This window comes from Podarcis gaigeae (genome assembly GCF_964106915.1).
Source record: "Podarcis gaigeae genome assembly, chromosome: 7".
NCBI classification, from domain to species: domain Eukaryota; kingdom Metazoa; phylum Chordata; class Lepidosauria; order Squamata; family Lacertidae; genus Podarcis; species Podarcis gaigeae.
The window spans coordinates 17,659,112-17,676,991 of NC_139683.1; the positions used below are offsets into that span (position 1 = coordinate 17,659,112).

Here is a 17,880-nt window from a genome sequence, read left to right on the forward strand (position 1 = left end):
TAAAACAGAGAAAAACATTCTACAATGAAGGTCTACCATGTAAAAATCATATTCCCAGTGAGACAAATACTTTCCAGAACAGGGAGGTTTAGACCAGTCAGTGACAAACTGTGAAGGATGATGTGCAGTGGAGCTCATGAACTAAGTTAATTCCACAATCTGAGTGTAGCCACTGAGAAGGTGGTCTTTTGTCCTGACCGATTGTGTCTCAGCCATGGATGGGACATGGAGATTTGATGGAGATTTATGTACTCTAGAATTTACCCAGAACTATCTGCAGTGCACAGGGGTTCCTTCAAACTATCCTGGAAAATGTTCCCTTGAAGGTTGAATGATTTTCTTCATTAGTTTATGAAAAAAGGAACAATTAACATCTGGACTAAACTTTCAGTAATGGTATCTATCATCTTCAATTTCTATATTGTTCTGTAAACTTGGACCACAATCCATATACCTTCCAATGGTGTGTACTTGTTGCTTTCATGCATGATGGCAGCCAAACCTCAAAGTGGATTGCACATTGCATTTCGGATGTAGTTGCATTTCACATGTTTGGGGTGGAAAAAAAGGATTGCTAAAAGTAATAATACTGTATAATAATAATTTATTATTTATACCTTGCCAATCTGGCTGGGTTTCCCCAGCCACTCTGGGCAGCTTCCAACAAATTATTAAAATACAATAATCTATTAAACATTAATAGCATCCCTAAACAGGACTGCCTTCAGATGTCTTCTAAATGTCAGATGGTTGTTTATTTCCTTGACATCTGATGGGAGGGCGTTCCACAGGGTGGGTGCCACCACCGAGAACGCCCTCTGCCTGGTTCCCTGTAACTTGGCTTCTCACAGCGAGGGAACTGTCAGAAGGCCCTCAGTGCTGGACCTCAGTATCCAGGCAGAATGATTGGGGTGGAGACCGAGCATCAACTCTAGATTGTAAGCCTCTATTTATGAATTTGATGGTCATTTTCAAATTTAATGACCATGCACTTCAAGTAGAGACTATATGCAAAATTGTTTCCTTGTGGTGTTGCCAAGACTTCTTTTTTGTTTTGATCTGTTAATTAGGACTTGCCTATTAATTTATCAGCTAATTAAGGATTTACATACTGATTTCAGGTATATAGCCTCCCAGCCATTATCTGCATTCGGGTGCTGTATTTTCTTGACTCACTTCCATAGGAACTAAAATACGTTGTCACATTTGTCGAAATATGAATCTCATTTGCAAGCTGGATGCAAACTTATTTCTGAAACTCATTAGCCTCTTGATTTGTTTCCCTGTCATGGTCTGCAGCATCAGTCGTAAGAAGCTTGGCAGCCTCCGGGTACTGATTTATACAGATCCAGTTTCCAAGGAACAGCCAAGATCGATCCTTCTCCCCCTCTCCCCTTCTTCTTCTCTCCCTTTTCATTTCAAAGATTAACATTGAGTAAAAATACTTAACATTGTTTAGAATGGAACAAATTCCTTTTGGCCACCATCCTGCTTTGAGTTTTCATAGCGGTGGACCTGCAGGGTATATGGCACTTGGCGTGGATGCAGGAATTCGTTCACATGAAATAATTGTAGGATTGGGGTCTTTGTTTGAAAGTTTTAACAGACCAACCCTGGAAAGATGTTTACATCAGGGTGGAATAAGCATGAACCTAATTGGAGGGTTTAATATGCATGAACCTAATTGGAGGGGCTGAGAGCAGAGTAAGAGTTTCACTAGTTCCCCCTTTCTCTGTAATGTTTCAGTGGATGGTAACAACTTGTACATGCACTCTGATTTATCTATATTAACAACACCCCATTATTCTGGGGTAGCTAATCTGATATAGATTCTGTTTTGATTCCATATTCAAAGCACTGCTGTCATCTAGAAGTATTCGTAAATAAACTTGCACAAAAGAGAGAGGCAGAGGCAGAATTCATCTCCATATAGTCATTGAAGACTTGATAATGGTGTGGCTGCATTCAGAGTCCTTTGTACAGTTCCTGTCACCTTGGTTTAAAAAGGTAGACAGTAGAATTGGAAAAAGTGCCTCAAAGAGTAACCAGAATGATCAAATAGTTCAGGCACCTGCCTTTCCTTAAAGGCTAAAGCAGGAATACCAAATGTGATGGCTTCCAGGGGTTATTGGACTCCCAACTCTTTATCAGGTCCAGCCAGCAAGACTAGTGGTCAGGGATAATGGAAGCTATAGTCCAGCAACATCTGGAGGACCCAAGATACCCAACCCCAATTGATGGAATTTGCTGCCGGAACGTGCACTACCAGAACATGCCACTAGTTTGGCTGTCATTAAAAGGGGATTAGACAAATTAATGAAGGCTAGGCCCATCAACTACTGTTATCCACAACAGCTAACTGGAACTTCCAATAATGTGCAAATGAAAACAAGTTGCAAGGAGAAGAAATTGGGGCAGGTATTGCTTTATTGCCTACTTGGGCATTCTCCAGAGGCAACTGGCTTGACTGCTGTAATCATCATGATGCTTTACTAAATGGACCCTTGCTCTGATCCAACAGGACTCTTCATGTTCTCATGGCAAGGTTAAGTGAACTTGAGCGTTGTGCTGACTATTATCCTAATTCATGTTTTTACTTATAATACATGTTCAGAGTCTTTTTCAGTACTTTCAATGCTGTTAGTTTGAAGCCATGATCACTGGAGGCATTTGAAATGATTGTCCACAGGTTGACTGTGCTGGTCTCTATCAGTCACGTAGATTGTTGTGAGCAAGTTTGGTCTGATTCTCCCATTGTGCAGGAATTGCAAACCCAGGAACATCTCAAATTAGGAAATCCTGATGGGTTTGAAGAGGTTATACTTCACAATAATTCTCATAAGATATGGTGAAGGTCTTCCCAATCTTCTGTAAGAAGTAAAATATTTCAGAGACCTTCATCATATTGACATGTTATATTCAGACTGTGGCTTGAAATCCTAAGAACAGTGTGGCCACCAGTTCTCTTTTATCTGCAGCCCACTGCCCCATATCCCAAGACCCAGGAACATGTTTAGAGGGACACAGGAACTTCAGATGGAAGTGAAATTGGGAGAACCTACTGCTGTGTATGTGAACTCTGTTCCATTCACAGAAGACATCTATAACACAAAAGCACTCTCTGTTATCAAAGCTGAAGGCGGTGCTACAGGGTGGTGCTACAAATCTTGCTATAAATCTTAGCATCTGTTCTGACCTGCATAACATGGTGAACTTTGTTAATTGTGGGATAGTTAATGCCATTCTGAATGCTGTATTGCACAAAGTGAGCGGATAAGCAAGAGTGTTGTGTGTGGCGGGGGGGGGACACTTTCAGGATTAGAAGATTAAATGTAATAGGCAGGCGGGAGACTGGGTGGCTCAGGGGATTGGTAAAGGATCTCAAGCCTTTCACTTCCTGATTAAAGGTTGAAAATTGTGACCTAAGTAATTGGAAGGTTTGCTGCCATTTGATTTTGCAACTTCATTTAGTTGGATTAATTCTTAGCTGATGGAAAGAATTTTTAAAAATGGAAATCTCCATCAGTTTGTCCAACTCAGAGTGATTCATAACCTGTTTTCTTCCAGAAAGCCAGGCATTCATTGCAATCCTAGGAACCACTCCAATTATTTTCTCTGTGTGTGCATTAAACAGTATCTTCACGCCCCTGAAGATTTCCGACATTCACATGCACTACAGGTCTATACTCTAAAAGACCTTCCCTACAAGAGAGAGAAATTCATCTAGGGAGGAAGGTCTTTTACTTCTTGAGCTCTGCCCACCTGTCCTGGAGGACGTCTGTTGCACATAAAAAGTCAAACTGATCTTAGCAATGTGACAAATCAGTGCTTGGAGACCTTCATGTTTCTGATATGGCCTTATTTATTTATTTATTTTATGACATTTTTATGCCTCTTAATTCATAATAGAGTTCTCTGGGCATCTCACAATAAGTGGGGAGATTTAAATATGGAAGAAATAGAATAGGCTCAAAATAAGACTCTTTCTGGCAATTAACATCCTCATTTGTTTGGTGGAGGCACCTAGGGCCTCCTAAAATAATCTTATGGTTTGGATAGATACATAAGGGTGAAGACAGTCTTCTGGGTTCCGTGCCATTCAGTGCTCTAAGGATTAAATCTACCACTTTAAATTGGGCCTGGAAATTTGGGAGCCATTGCAGCTAATAAAACACAGGCATAATATGGTTAGATTGCCCATCCAGTAGCCAACCTAATGTTCCCTCCTAGAATTTAGACTGAACCAGAAGTTGCAGCTTTCACATAGAGACTGCTGGCAATGTGTCTGCATGGTACATCCATAGCATTTAGAAACTCCTGAGTATGTGGGTTTCCAGTGGTTCCTATTGCAAAGCTATAAAGAAAGTTTGAATGGGACCCTAAGATGTTTGAGCCATGCTGAAAACAAACCCATTCTGTAGACATGTCTGCATATAACCTTCCCCTAAATTGACTGTACCTCCACCTTTGGCTGTGTCTTCATGGCAGTGAAAGGGAGACTTGGGTGAGGTTTATTGCGTCATATGCTGATCTCCTACAGGTCAAGGCTGCCAATTTTTTTTTTTAAAGGATGCACACTCCCACTTGGTATTGGTGCAATTTAGCCTTCAGACTTCTAAGGCAGAGAACATGCAAAAGTGTAAAGTTTGAGTCTGTTCTGTGCAATAGATAGAGCCATGGGCCTTCCCCTCCTACACTTCTATTTCTGCCACTTACAGAATACTGTAGGTTTCTTTAAAAAAATTAACTGTGTACATTCTGTGGTAGTTAAGAGTGGTCTAAAAATTGGAGTAAGTGATTTTTAGATAGTGTGGTGAGATACAAGAGATGTATGGCAGGGTATGAATTGGCTAGTAACTTTATATCTCCAGGAATTAGGGCTGGCGCAGTGGTCTAAACCACAGAGCCTAGGGCTTGACGATCGGAAGGTTGGCAGTTCGAATCCCCGCAACGGGGTGAGCTCCTGTTGCTCGGTCCCTGCTCCTGCCAACCTAGCAGTTCAAAAGCACGTCAAAGTGCAAGTAGATAAATAGGTATCTATTGGCGGGAAGGTAAACGGCGTTTCCGTGCACTGCTCTGGTTTGCTAGAAGCGTCTTAGTCATGCTGGCCACATGACCCGGAAGCTGTCTGCGGACAAACGCCGGCTTCCTCGGTCTATAGAGCGAGATGAGTGTGCCACCGCAGAGTCGTCCACGGCTGGACCTAACTATCAGGGGTACCTTTACCTTTTTATTTAGCCAGTAAATGGGTAGTAAGGAGAGTATATTGGGGAATATGAGGGCATTTGGTGAGTGATTTGTCCTTGGGACTAGCAATAGAGTCAAGTAATTTATAGAGTCAAATATGTCTGTCTCTCTAGGTTTTCTATATACTTGAACACTGTCCTTTTACTGATCTGTGCCATATGGCTCCAGATAATGTTGAAAATGTGCATTTGACCAGAATAAACCCAAGTGGATCTTGGCATTCATGCTACTTTTGTGCTTCTGCTAATCATTTTGCATTGAAGCTGGTTTCTTTCTCTCTTTTTAACTTGATTGTTTTTTTAAGTATAGTTTATACTGCATGAAAAAGTGCTTTTTTGCATAACGATTACTACCTTCCATGAATGGGTACATTCTTTTTAAATGGAAACAATGAAATGTAATACTAACTGCTCATAGTCCATTGTACCCCAGAATTCATCTAGGTTTTCAGTTAATTTTGTTGTAACAGTCATGAACAGGACATACTGTAAACAAGTTTTTCTAATCCTGACAATAATGTTGTTGTCATAGTAGTAGTAGTAGTAATAATAATAATAATAATAATAATAATAATAATAATAATAATTTATTTATTATTGTATGCCGCCCATCTAATTGGGTTGTCCCGACAGAATGTTAGTAGGCAGGCATTACTGGGGGCTGATGAAGTATCTGAATTGGCCACTCTGAGAACATTATGAAAATATTAAGAGTTGCATCAGATACGCTTCAGTTTCAATTTTATGGCAATTGAAACAGGCAATTTTGGTATGATGCAAATTTGTTTTGCAAATAATATTAACCTGCTTACAGTCCTGTTCGCCACTACTGGTACCCCTGGTAGTTTCAGCTTAGCTCCAAAAATTGTGCTATTTGCAGCTTTTTGTGAGAGAAAATAAATGATAGATGATAATGATAGAAAGAAATCAGGTGTCCCATAACAGCTAGGCTTTTCACATGCATTACTCTTGCCTCAAGGAAAGATGGTCATTATTGTCACTTGGGAATGACTTGGGGTTTTTTTTGACAGCTGACATATTTGTCAGACTCTAATGAAAATACAAAAACAATGCAAGTGCATGCTTTGACGGACAATAGAAATGTGTCTAGTCAATCACAACTAGATGCACAAGTTTCTTGTCCTTTGCTTTTCACAATACAAGTTTCCCCCCAGATGTAGTGATGGGAAGCAGTCATAGCCATTCAGATATGATGCTGTACATTGAGGAAGCTTTTTCAGCCACTACAGGGTCCTGAGTCTCTAGAAGTGTTAGGTCTTGACTCTTGCAATTTCACTATTCTTTGTGGAATTATCCTCTTGCCATGGTCTTTAAGTGGAATGGAGTAAAGTGAAAGTTTCATCAGGAATAACTGGGTTTACATTGCCTTTTGTTCACAATGCATGTTGCATTATTTCCACAGTCCTGATTCTAAGTAGAGCCTGAACACACTGGCAATCAAAAGTCAAAAATAGTGATGAGGATCTACCTTTAGCTCAAGAACGAGGCACCTGAGATCCTTCAGATGTTGTTGGAATACAACTCCCATCAATCCTGACCATTGGCCGTGCCATCACTTGAGGGGCACAGGTTCCCCATTCCTACCTTAGCTAATACCTGAAGGTGGGGGCAATGGAAGATTTACTTATTGTATGTTGAGGATTGGAAGGATATTAAGAGGTAAAGATAAGATGTTGCTCCAATCAATGTGCCCTCTGAGTTACAATCAAGACTTACTGATCAGAAGTGAAGATGGATGGGAAGCATAATGAGCCAAACCCCTGCAAGGGTACCCATGATTGCCACTAATGTCTTGTGGGACTATAAGTGATGATACACTTTCAAAGCAAGCTGTGCTATCATAATGATTAAGGCCTTCCTTAAATGATAATTTCAGGTTATATTTTAGTGACTATGTTTTAATTTATATATTTTTTAATTGTTGCTATATCTGTACAGTGGTACCTCAGGTTACATACGCTTCAGGATACATACGCTTCAGGTTACAGACTCCGCTAACCCAGAAATAGTGCTTCAGGTTAAGAAGTTTGCTTCAGGATGAGAACAGAAATCGTGCTCTGGCGGCACGGCGGCAGCGGGAGGCCGCATTAGCTAAAGTGGTGCTTCAGGTTAAGAACAGTTTCAGGTTAAGAACAGGCCTCCGGAACGAATTAAGTACTTAACCTGAGGTACCACTGTATTGTCCCTGTTATACCTAATTACAAATTCAAATGTATCCCTATCGTGTTTTATGACTTCCTTGATATCGTATGTGGGCTGGAACAGGTCTGTGACCATAATAATAAATTCATTCATTCACTTTCAAAGCAAATTTTGATGTAGGCAAATGAAAACAAAAAACCAAAGCAAACAGAAAAATCGCACCCTTTATATTGAAACACAGTAACAGCCTCAGGTACAATCTAAAAAAAACCCAAAAGCAAATCACACATTGTTTCATTTTTGTTCTTTACAGGGTTATTGACAATGAAATTAAGGTCAAAAATTATATCCAGATACATACAGACAATTTTTTGAATGTGTGGCATCGCCCTAAGACTGAAAATTCTTTGTTTTGAAGAAGTCTTCAGAGCGTATAACAGAGGCCACCTTATTTCAGGGTCCTATAGCTCTGTGGAATACTCCATAGTTTTTTCATTGTCATTTGCTTTGTTTATTGCCGTTTTGACCACACCATAGTTGGTAATTGCAGCTTGTGGACGCAGCTGCAAATTGCCCACTAACTCAGTGATTCTTGTTGATCAACTATCATTACAGTGAACTAAATTTGCAGTGAAGAAAGAAGAGAATGAAATCCTACCGAGTATAAGAATTCAGTTGTTCACCTTCTAGGGCTTGGTGATTTTGGATATTGAGCCAGAGCAGGGTTTCCCAAACTTGGCTCTCCAGCTGTTTTGGGACTACAACTCCCATGATCCCTAGCTAATAGTACCAGTGGTCAGGGATGATGGGAACTGTAGTCCAAAACACCTGGAGGGCCGAAGGTTGGGGATGCCTGAGCCCAGCGCCTTTGGCAATGAGGCTCAAGCGTCTTACTCTGTGTGCCACTTTCAAGAAGAAGGACTTTTCTGCCTTCATCTCTGTTACAATATGGCACCGCCAGTTCTCCTGGCAGTTCTGCTGGCATAAGGGGACTAAAAGGGTTCCACTTGGCTATAAATCCTAAGACTATGGCCTAGCACTTCATTTTGAGAAACTAGTTATTGAAGTAGAACTATGCAACTCATGGGACGCGGGTGGTGCTGTGGGTTAAACCACAGAGCCTAGGACTTGCTGATCTGAAGGTTGGCGATTCGAATCCCCGCGACGGGGTGAGCTCCCGTTGCTTGGTCCCTGCTCCTGCCAACCTAGCAGTTCGAAAGCATGTCACAATTCAAGTAGATAAATAGGTACCGCTCTGGCGGGAAGGTAAACAGCGTTTCAGTGCACTGCTCTGGTTCGCCAGAAGCGGCTTAGTCATGCTGGCCACATGACCCAGAAGCTGTACGTAAGCTCCCTCAGCCAATAAAGCGAGATGAGCGCCGCAACCCCAGAGTCAGCCACAACTGGACCTAATGGTCCAGTTTACCTTTTTATGCAGCTCAGATAATTCATACCTGCTTGACTGGCAACTCAGTACTGTACTTGTTTTGTTTCCCGATCACTAGCCTAGAATGCCAGCAGCTGCTACTGTAAGTTAGGGAAGATTTGCACTACTAACTTTAAGCTAGTTTTAAGGTAGTTTAGCTACCAAGATTTGCTGTTCCCAGCCCCTCCTCTTCAAAAATCCTGAGAGTTACAGTGGTACCTCTAGTTATGAACTTAATTCGTTCCGGAGGTCTGTTCTTAACTAGAGGCGTGCTTTCGCTAATGGGGCCTCTTGCTGCCACTGTGCCTTCGGCACACGATTTCCATTCTCATCCTGGGGCAAAGTTCTCAACTCAAAGTAACTCTTCCAGGTTAGCGGAATTTGTAACCTGAAGCATTTGTAACTCGAGGGACCACTGTATTTTAAAGCAGTGTTCTAGAAGCCTTCAAAGCTAATTTCCAGGGTTTCTTGAATGGCACAGAGCCACAGCATTTCTGATCTGTTTCTTTTTCTCTTGTAAATGTGTCTTTAGGCAGATCAAATGTTTCTCAGGGTGGTGTTTGCAGGAAAAGGCAGCACTTATCTAAATGTAGAGCAGCACAACAAACGTTTGTACTAACTTGGAAATCAGTGAAAATGCTCTTTCCTCTAAATTTCGAAAAGGGAGCATTTTGGTTGGAAACTTGAGCTGAGATGTCTGGTTTATAGAGTGGCATGTGAATGTTAATAAGTAAATGGCACATAATAAAGGAAAGTCACCCTCTCTAGGTGCGGCCATCTCACAGGGTTATGAAAAGTGTACAGTGAGATAGTGGCTACATTATCATTCACCTGAATCCTTTGGTATAGGGGACAAAATAGATTAGAATCTTATTTTGTCAAAGGCAATTTCAGTAGGACTAACATCAGTGCCAGCTCAAAGTTTTTGCTGGCTCTTGGAAAATCTCACTTTTAACTTCTCCAAATATCTGGAGTAGCCAGGCAAACCTGTTGACTGGTTGGTTGGTGGGAAAGCATTCACCAAATAGGAGCAACCAAATGCAACCTCCCTCAGTAACAGGTTCCCAAGAGTAAGTGCATAATGCAGATCTGAAGACTTTGTGGTGCTCACTGGCATGGCATAGACTCTGTGTTATCCAGGACCTGAAGGATTTTGGTATGGCATGAGTGTATCGGCATAAACTACTTACTGCTCTCACATCCTATTAGTGTTTCCAGGTTTCCTAGTGGCACCTTACTTTGGATTGAGCAGTAGCAAAGGGTGAATAAATAATATAAATTTCAAGGAGCCAGCCACCAAATATTTAGTCACCCGGAATTATTTAAATCCCTCGGCGCCAGCTTCCTATTTTTAAGAGTCCAGGCTCCCTGGCACCTGGTTTATTCCATTCCCAGTGATTGTTTCTAGCCATTATTTAGGATGCCTTTATTAACTTCACAATGGAAAAAAAGAGTCTTAACCAGTCTTTTTGAAATCGTGTTTACTTAAATAGAGAGGGCCAAAATCAACTCATTTTTTTGCAATGCCATTTAGCAATTTATTGACTCACCACACGAGCTCTGCTTAGCTCTGCAGCATAAGAAGAAGTGCCGTCTTTTCTCCAGCTAAATAGCTAAAAGGCGTTTATATTATATGCATTTTAAAATGTTTACATTGCATGCTCTTCATGCATCTGAATCTTTCCGTATGGTGCAGTTCTGTAATGAACAGGGATCACGTGGCTCCTTTGTGGCACAGCTGTCAAAGGGGTGGGGGAGCATATCTTTATTTGCCTAATGTAGTATGAGAGAATCACCCAGAAAAGTAGTAATTTACTTTGCAGTTGGGGAAATTAAAATCTGTTCTTCCATTACAGAGTGTTTGCTGAAAATTTATAGTCTTTCGGTAAGGGATCAAAATCCAAAGAGGTACATTGCTGAATCCCAGCCTCCCGTTATGAGTGTAGTTATTAAGGAGAAAACTGGAGTAGGCTGGTGGGTGGATTCCAGTGTGTATAGAGTGTTTCTGAAGGATTAATTTCTGAAATATGGATAGCATGCACATTTTCACAGCCTCAGCACAAGAAGTAAAGCAATGATGACATTGTAGTTATGAAGCCAGCTTCTCCTTCTCACTTTCCATTCACACTTTCTTCCTCCCCTTTGGCTTTCTAAACAGGCTATAATCCTACTGTGAGTATTTTCCCATTGATGAGAATAGGATTTTCTGATTAATAGACATTGGAGGATTGCAATTTAGATGTCAAGAACTGTTCCAGTGTCCCAAGGCAGCTGTGGCAGACTCATGGGAAGGGCCGGACAATTTGGTACGAAAGTGTAAGAGTTTATTAACAGAAGCCTGAAGAAGCCGTGTTCCTTTCCTTCCATGATACGTGATCATCAGATCATAAGAACACTTGAGGCTTTATGAAGCAATGCGTTCTTAGAGATGTCATGATTTCTGGACATCGGAAAAGTTCTTTGTCCTTTCCTTCTGTGCTTTTGCTGTATTGTGACTTTCTTGGGGGAACTCTACATTAAGAAAACCTAGTCCTTGAACACACCTTGTGTAGCATTCTCTGTAGACTAAAATTAGCTTCTTTCCCTTAACTTGCAGTGGGCTGGAGATAGCTTCTGCCAGAATCTCTCTTACTAGGGATTTGACTTGAGCAACCTCACCTTTGTGACATGTGTATATCTAAGGGTAAATGTAGACATCAATTCAGCAGCCAATGAGCAAAACATACTTTTTATGCCCTTTCAAAACAGCGCTTTTCAGGCCTACCCTTCAGCACAGTGTAGTCTAGCAAAAGGACCGAACCTAGTTGACAAGAGTGCAGTTTGATGCTGGCCACACTTTATGGCGAGGCACAAAAGGAAACTAAAGGCTAGTGTTGAGATAACTGGGTTGGTGTTTTGGTGAAATATTTTATTTCCATTGCTTTGGGGGTTAATAAAGCTCCTAGTGCAGCTGGCTACTCCTCATGTAACCATCTTGGCGATGCGCCTTGCTGATTGCCTTCAATCTCCTGTGCTTTCATCCATGCTCTGCTTCTCGGTGCTTCCTGGTAAATCCAGTCCATGAGACACTAGGAGTGACGTCTCTTCACACATCTACTTCTCATGCTTTGTTTCCTGGTCACCTTGCACTGCATAGATAAGCTCTGGAATTCATTCCTGCAAGAAGCAGTGATGGCCGCCAACTTGGATGGCTTTGAATGAGTAATAGACAAATTCATGGGGGGACAAGCCTCTGCTGTCACAGGAAGTATGCCTTAATGCCAGTTGATGGGACTCACAAGGGGTCCTGCAGGTCCTGTTTTCAGTCTTCCCATGGGCATTTAGTTGGCTAGTGCAAGAGCAGGATGCTGGCCCAGATGGACACTGAACCAGCAGGCTCTTTTATGATATTATGCTGCTAAGTTTCTTATATTCTTCTAGCATAATTTAATATTGCTACAGGGTGGTATACATGATTCTCCCCTCATTCCTCTTTATCCTCTTTAGTAACCCTGCAGGCTCTGAGACTGACTGCACCCACCCAGTGCGCTTCATGGCCAAATGGGTATTTGAAGCCTGGTTTTCCAGGTTCCAGTCCATCACTCTTAACTATTCCTTCCTTTGCCCCCTGCTATTTTCCCCCTCGCTTGATCAGATGCACTTAAGGCAGCACCAACTTATTCAATAAAAATGTTATTCCATGCAAGTGTTATCTGAGACATCTGCCTAGGCTTGCCTAGTAAATGGTAACTGTAATTTGGGGGTGAAAGAACAACATGAATTTTGTGTGTGTGTTTCACAGTGATTTGTAATACAGTATGCACAGATTAATATTCTTAACTATTACTTTGGTTTCCCCCCCCTCTTTTTGTATCCTTCCTAGGAAACAAAAACATGCAATGGTTAATGAACGTTCTCCTTTTCATCTTTCATAGGTGACTTTAGGTGGGACCTTTATTGGCATTGGACGCAAAACTCCAGATTGCCAGGGGAACACCAAGTATTTCCGCTGCAAGTTCTGCAATTTCACCTACATGGGCAATTCATCGACAGAGCTGGAGCAACACTTCTTGCAGACCCACCCAAACAAGATAAAATCCACCGTTCCTGCCTCTGAATCCAGCAAAGCCTCAGACAGGAACTCGAGCAAATCCAGTCCTACTGTTCGATCATGTGAGGCTGCAGATTTGGGAAAGTGGCAGGACAAGATCACCATAAAAGCAGGAGATGACACTCCAGTTGGTTACTCAGTTCCCATCAAACCTCTCGAATCCTCAAGACAAAACGGTACGGATGCCTCCAGTTACTACTGGTGCAAATTCTGCAGCTTTAGTTGTGAATCATCCAGCTCGCTGAAACTGTTAGAACATTACAGCAAGCACCATGGGGGGAGCCAGGCAGGGGGCCCTCACCCAGATCGGAATGACAAGCTCTCAAGGGGGTCGGTCATTAATCATAATGACTTAGCCAAAAATTCAGATGGAGAGTTAGCAACAAAGACTGAGAAGGGCTCTAGCGTGGCCAAAAAGAAAGACTTTTCCAGCTCAGGAGTGGAGGACAACATGGTGACAAGCTACAATTGTCAGTTTTGTGATTTTAGATACTCTAAGAGCCATGGCCCAGATGTAATAGTGGTGGGGCCTCTTCTTCGTCATTATCAGCAGCTACACAACATTCACAAGTGTACCATTAAGCACTGTCAGTTTTGTCCCCGAGGCCTCTGTAGTCCAGAAAAGCACCTTGGAGAAATTACTTATCCTTTTGCTTGCAGGAAAAGTAATTGTTCCCACTGTGCTCTCTTGCTCTTGCACTTGTCCCCTGGGATGCCAGGAGGCTCCAGAGTCAAGCACCAGTGTCACCAGTGCTCTTTCTCCACCCCCGATGTAGACGTTCTCCTGCTTCACTATGAAACCACACATGAAGCCCAGGCGACTGAAGTCAAGCAAGAAGCTAATGCCCCGCAAGGGTTGGATGGGCTGCTGAGTGTCAAAGAAAGCAAAGACCACACGTGCACCAAATGTGACTTTGTCACTCAGGTAGAAGAGGAGATTTCTCGACACTACAGGTAAAAAAAAAGTGATTGCGTTTGCTATTTAGCATTAAGGTTTAAATGTGGGAGTCTAAGGTTTAAATATGGGAGCTTACCTACACATAGGGCCCCGTTCAGATGCTTATCCAGCTTTTGATCCCTTCAGACAATTGCGAGCATTCATGCCCTTCCATGTGGAAATAAGGTAACAACTGATTTGAGGCCTCTATTTGTGTAATTTCTCCTCCCTTTTGGGTGAGAAGACGCAAGGAGCTGCAAGCCGGGAGTGTTTGCACTATAGTTCTCAAGAGCTACTGCCCTCAAATATGATGGCCAAGGGCAAGGGTAGCCATTGTGGTGCCCTCTAGTGATTGTTGGATTGCAGCTCTCATCAGCCTCAGCCACTCTGCCCAATGGTCAGCAATGATGGGACTTGTAATCCGACAGCATCTAGAGCAGGGGTCAGCAAACTTTTTCAACAGGGGGCCAGTCCACTGTCCCTCAGACCTTGTGGGAGACCGGACTATATTTTGAAAAGAAAAATGAACGAATTCCTATGCCCCACAAATAACCCAGAGGTGCATTTTAAATAAAAGGACACATTCTACTCATGTAAAAACATGTCCGCAGGATGGATTTAGAAGGCAATTGGGCCTTAGTTCGCCTACCCATGATCTAGAGAGCACTACATTGACTACCTTTGATGTAGCACAATTTTCATATCAGAAAAGGACAACTTGTAGAATACTCTAGTTAACCCATAAGTCTATGAAAGTGAAGGAAGCAACTATTTTCTTAAAACATAAGAGCCTCATGGAAGAAGAAAAACTTCAGAAAGAAATGGAATAGCCCCTGTATTTCCCAGATCTGCTAATCCTGAGCCAGTGTGGTGTAGTGGTTAAGAGCGGTAGTCTTGTAATCTGGGGAACCGGGTTCGCTTCCCCGCTCCTCCGCTCCTCCACATGCAGCTGCTGGGTGACCTTGGGCCAGTCACACTTCTCTGAAGTCTCTCAGCCCCACTCACCTCACAGAGTGTTTGTTGTGGGGGAGGAAGGGAAAGGAGAATGTTAGCCGCTTTGAGACTCCTTAAAAGGAGTGAAAGGCAGGATATCAAATCCAAACTCTTCTTCTCTTCTTCTCCTAAAGCACTGCTTCATCCAGTATAGATCTGGCCAGGCTCTAGGATCAGCTTCAGAGGCCTTGCCTTAAGTGCCATCATCTCAAGCCATTTTGTGAGTAAGCCTGAGAGACAAGATTTGCCCTCCAGCAACATCTGGAGAGCGGCACGTTGTCTACCCCTGTGCTACAGAAAACGAAACGTGGGCATCTTGAGAACACGCTGAATAGGCTTCATGAAATGAAAAAGGAGGGATCTACACTATAATAGAACCATTCAGTTGAGATAAAAGAGGAAAGTACCTGGACATTGCTCAACTGTCAGCTGTATTGACTAGATCTGAGGAACCCATAAATTAATGGCGCCTGTTGCTCATATGTAACTAACAGCTGTAGCCCACACAAGTTACAGGCTCCAGCATGTATTTCCCCCTTTCGATGCAAGCGGGCCGTAGGGGTGCTGTTAGGATTAATTGGTTAACAATTGTAAACAGCTTTGAAGATGAAAAGTTGTTTCTGTGTCTTAGGTGGTATTATAATTTATTTTTATTGGTGCAGCTCTGGGCCATATTGGAAAACTTGACTACACAGCACTTTGACCACACTTTGAACGGCCTTTCTTAAGTCTTAAGATCTTTCAGGTGACTGAGAATACTCTTCTGCAGAGAAAGCTTTAGCCGATGTTTTTGTCTGCTTAAATTAAGATGTCCCTTCCCAGGAAAAGATAATAGTTTTTTATTCCCCAAAGTGGATTTTTATATTTAGACCTTTTGATTATTGGCCTAGTTTTCAAAAGAACCGAGTGTCATATAGTTCCCGTTGACGTCAATGGTACATAATACTGTTGGAAAAAAATCACACCACTTATTTAGGTGACTAAATATGCTTTTGGGAACCTAAAATTAGGCTCTTGAGCTTCAAAAAATCTTGGCTAGAATTCTACAAACCTTCTGGCACAACAACCCAGCATTTATTCTGTATATATATTTACGTATACTTTACGCCAAAAAACCCATATGATTTCTTTTTTTAGATGGTTGCTCTGTAAAATATACCATATATGATCAAAGTTTTCATTGTTCTTTCTATTCCTTTTTACTATATTTTTTATTAATTTTTAAAAAAAGGTTTATACCAGATTCTGCAAAATATAATATTTCTCTATATACAAGCTTGTCAGCTTTAAAACTTTGGTTTTAAGATAAAGCTTTAAAAATGTTAAACTGGGTTAAATGTATTATAATCAGTTCACAATTTCATTTTTAATCATTAATTTGAATAGTATGTCTGTGACACCAGGTTATACCAACACTGTGTGGACAGAGTCCTGCTTGTGGAAGAAGATTTCCATTTCCTCTCTTTCCTTAAATCCCCTCCTATCTGCTCCAGCCCCACTCCCTCTTCCAATCTGATTTTGAGGGTTTATGAGAGGGTTGGTAGGGACGGGAGAGGAAGGGAAGCTTTGTTGCACACACAGAAATCTGTTGCATGAGCACTGAATGAGCACAGTCTGCAGCACTGAATACAGCCCAGGGCATCTGGGATTGTTAAACATTTGTCCAAGTGAGCCTTCTGAAAATGGTTCCTTTAGTATAAATCATCAAGGTGCAGGCTGCAGTCCTATGGAAAGCTAAGCCATTGTTTAGCCTTATTGTGGCTTGCTTGAACATCCAAACCCACTCTGAGCAACCAACCAAGGTTTAGTTCATTACAACAAACCATGGCTTATTGTTGGCTTACGAATCTTGGTGTGTTTTAAGAAACATTTGCCATTACATCTGAGCCCAGCATTCTGGCTTAATCCTGGATAGTTTTGATGCCTTACTCAAAATAGTTTGCCAAACTACAGCAGCACAAAGCAAGAACAGTTAGAAAATGAAACTGCTGCCCTGAGTAGACAATTCTCTATGGACCTTTTCAGAAGTAGCACTTGTTCTTACTACAACTTGGCAACAACCTTCTTTCTCTTCCCAACTACTCTCTCTCAAGCAACCTTCTTAGTTTTGCCACTTCATAATAATAATAGGAATAATAAGAAGAAGTGGGTTCCATCTGCTTTGTTGCTAACCATGTTTAATGGGAACAGTAACCAGGCCTGGAATCAGTGTTTAAAACAAGGAATTACAAAACCTGATTACTGGGGAATTTTATTCATGTTAACCATGGTTTTCAGCAGTGCAAACATAAAAAGCTGCATGTGGCTAAAGCAAGCTTATGGAGACGGGGAGTTTGCACAGGACAGTGGTAGGGAAGGGGATGGAGTGCCTGAGTCCACAAAATACTCTGATCATCTAAACATCACAAGGAAAATCAGGAATTTGATGACTGAACCTGGGACTTGCATCATGTAACAGTATCTTGGTGCAAGTCATATTTTGAGTAAGTTCAGTCATGACAGAAAGAAAGCAATGAAGGCACACACAATTTTATCAATACCAAATAGCATATTGAGAAAGTCGTTCTCCTGTATTGCTTAACTTGATGTAGATTGTTTACAAAAATCCCAGATGTGGTTCTGATTAAAATCTGGTTTAAATCGTATTTATGCTTTCATCTTTAATATTTAGAAAACTTATAAAAGGAGAGTAAAATTTACATAAATGTCCTGCTGCCTTTATCAATTTAATGGTGTGTGTGTGTGTGTGTGTGTGTGTGTGTAAAAAACACACCCTGCTTTGTTTCTTTCTTCCATATTTCTTCAATTAAAATTCATCAAACTTTAGCATTTTACTAAATCTCTTTTCTCTCTCCCCACTCAATCAGTAACGGCCTAGGTATATGACATACCATTTGTTAAAGTAATAATTTTATGAATTATAAAAACAAATTCCAGGTTTTTGTGGGGGTGATCTGAATTGGCATACTAATGTGGAGGTTAGGGGACTTTAGCCCTTTGACACCCACTTTGGTCCTGATGTAGG

General features: G+C 41.5%; 1 protein-coding gene across 13 annotated transcripts in view; it reads left to right on the forward strand.

Moving 5' to 3' along the window:
- Nucleotides 1–17,880, forward strand: part of TRPS1 (transcriptional repressor GATA binding 1) — a 233,038-nt gene that overhangs the window by 72,841 nt on the left and 142,317 nt on the right. For 8 of the 13 annotated variants that reach the window (XM_083748997.1, XM_083749002.1, XM_083748991.1 and 5 more), the window contains one exon: nucleotides 12,750–13,879. In XM_083748997.1, coding sequence (XP_083605123.1) covers nucleotides 12,750–13,879 — 1,130 coding nt within the window. The remainder of the gene's footprint in view (nucleotides 1–12,749; nucleotides 13,880–17,880) is intronic. The other 5 variants (XM_083749003.1, XM_083748992.1, XM_083748995.1 and 2 more) reach the window with 1 other exon arrangement.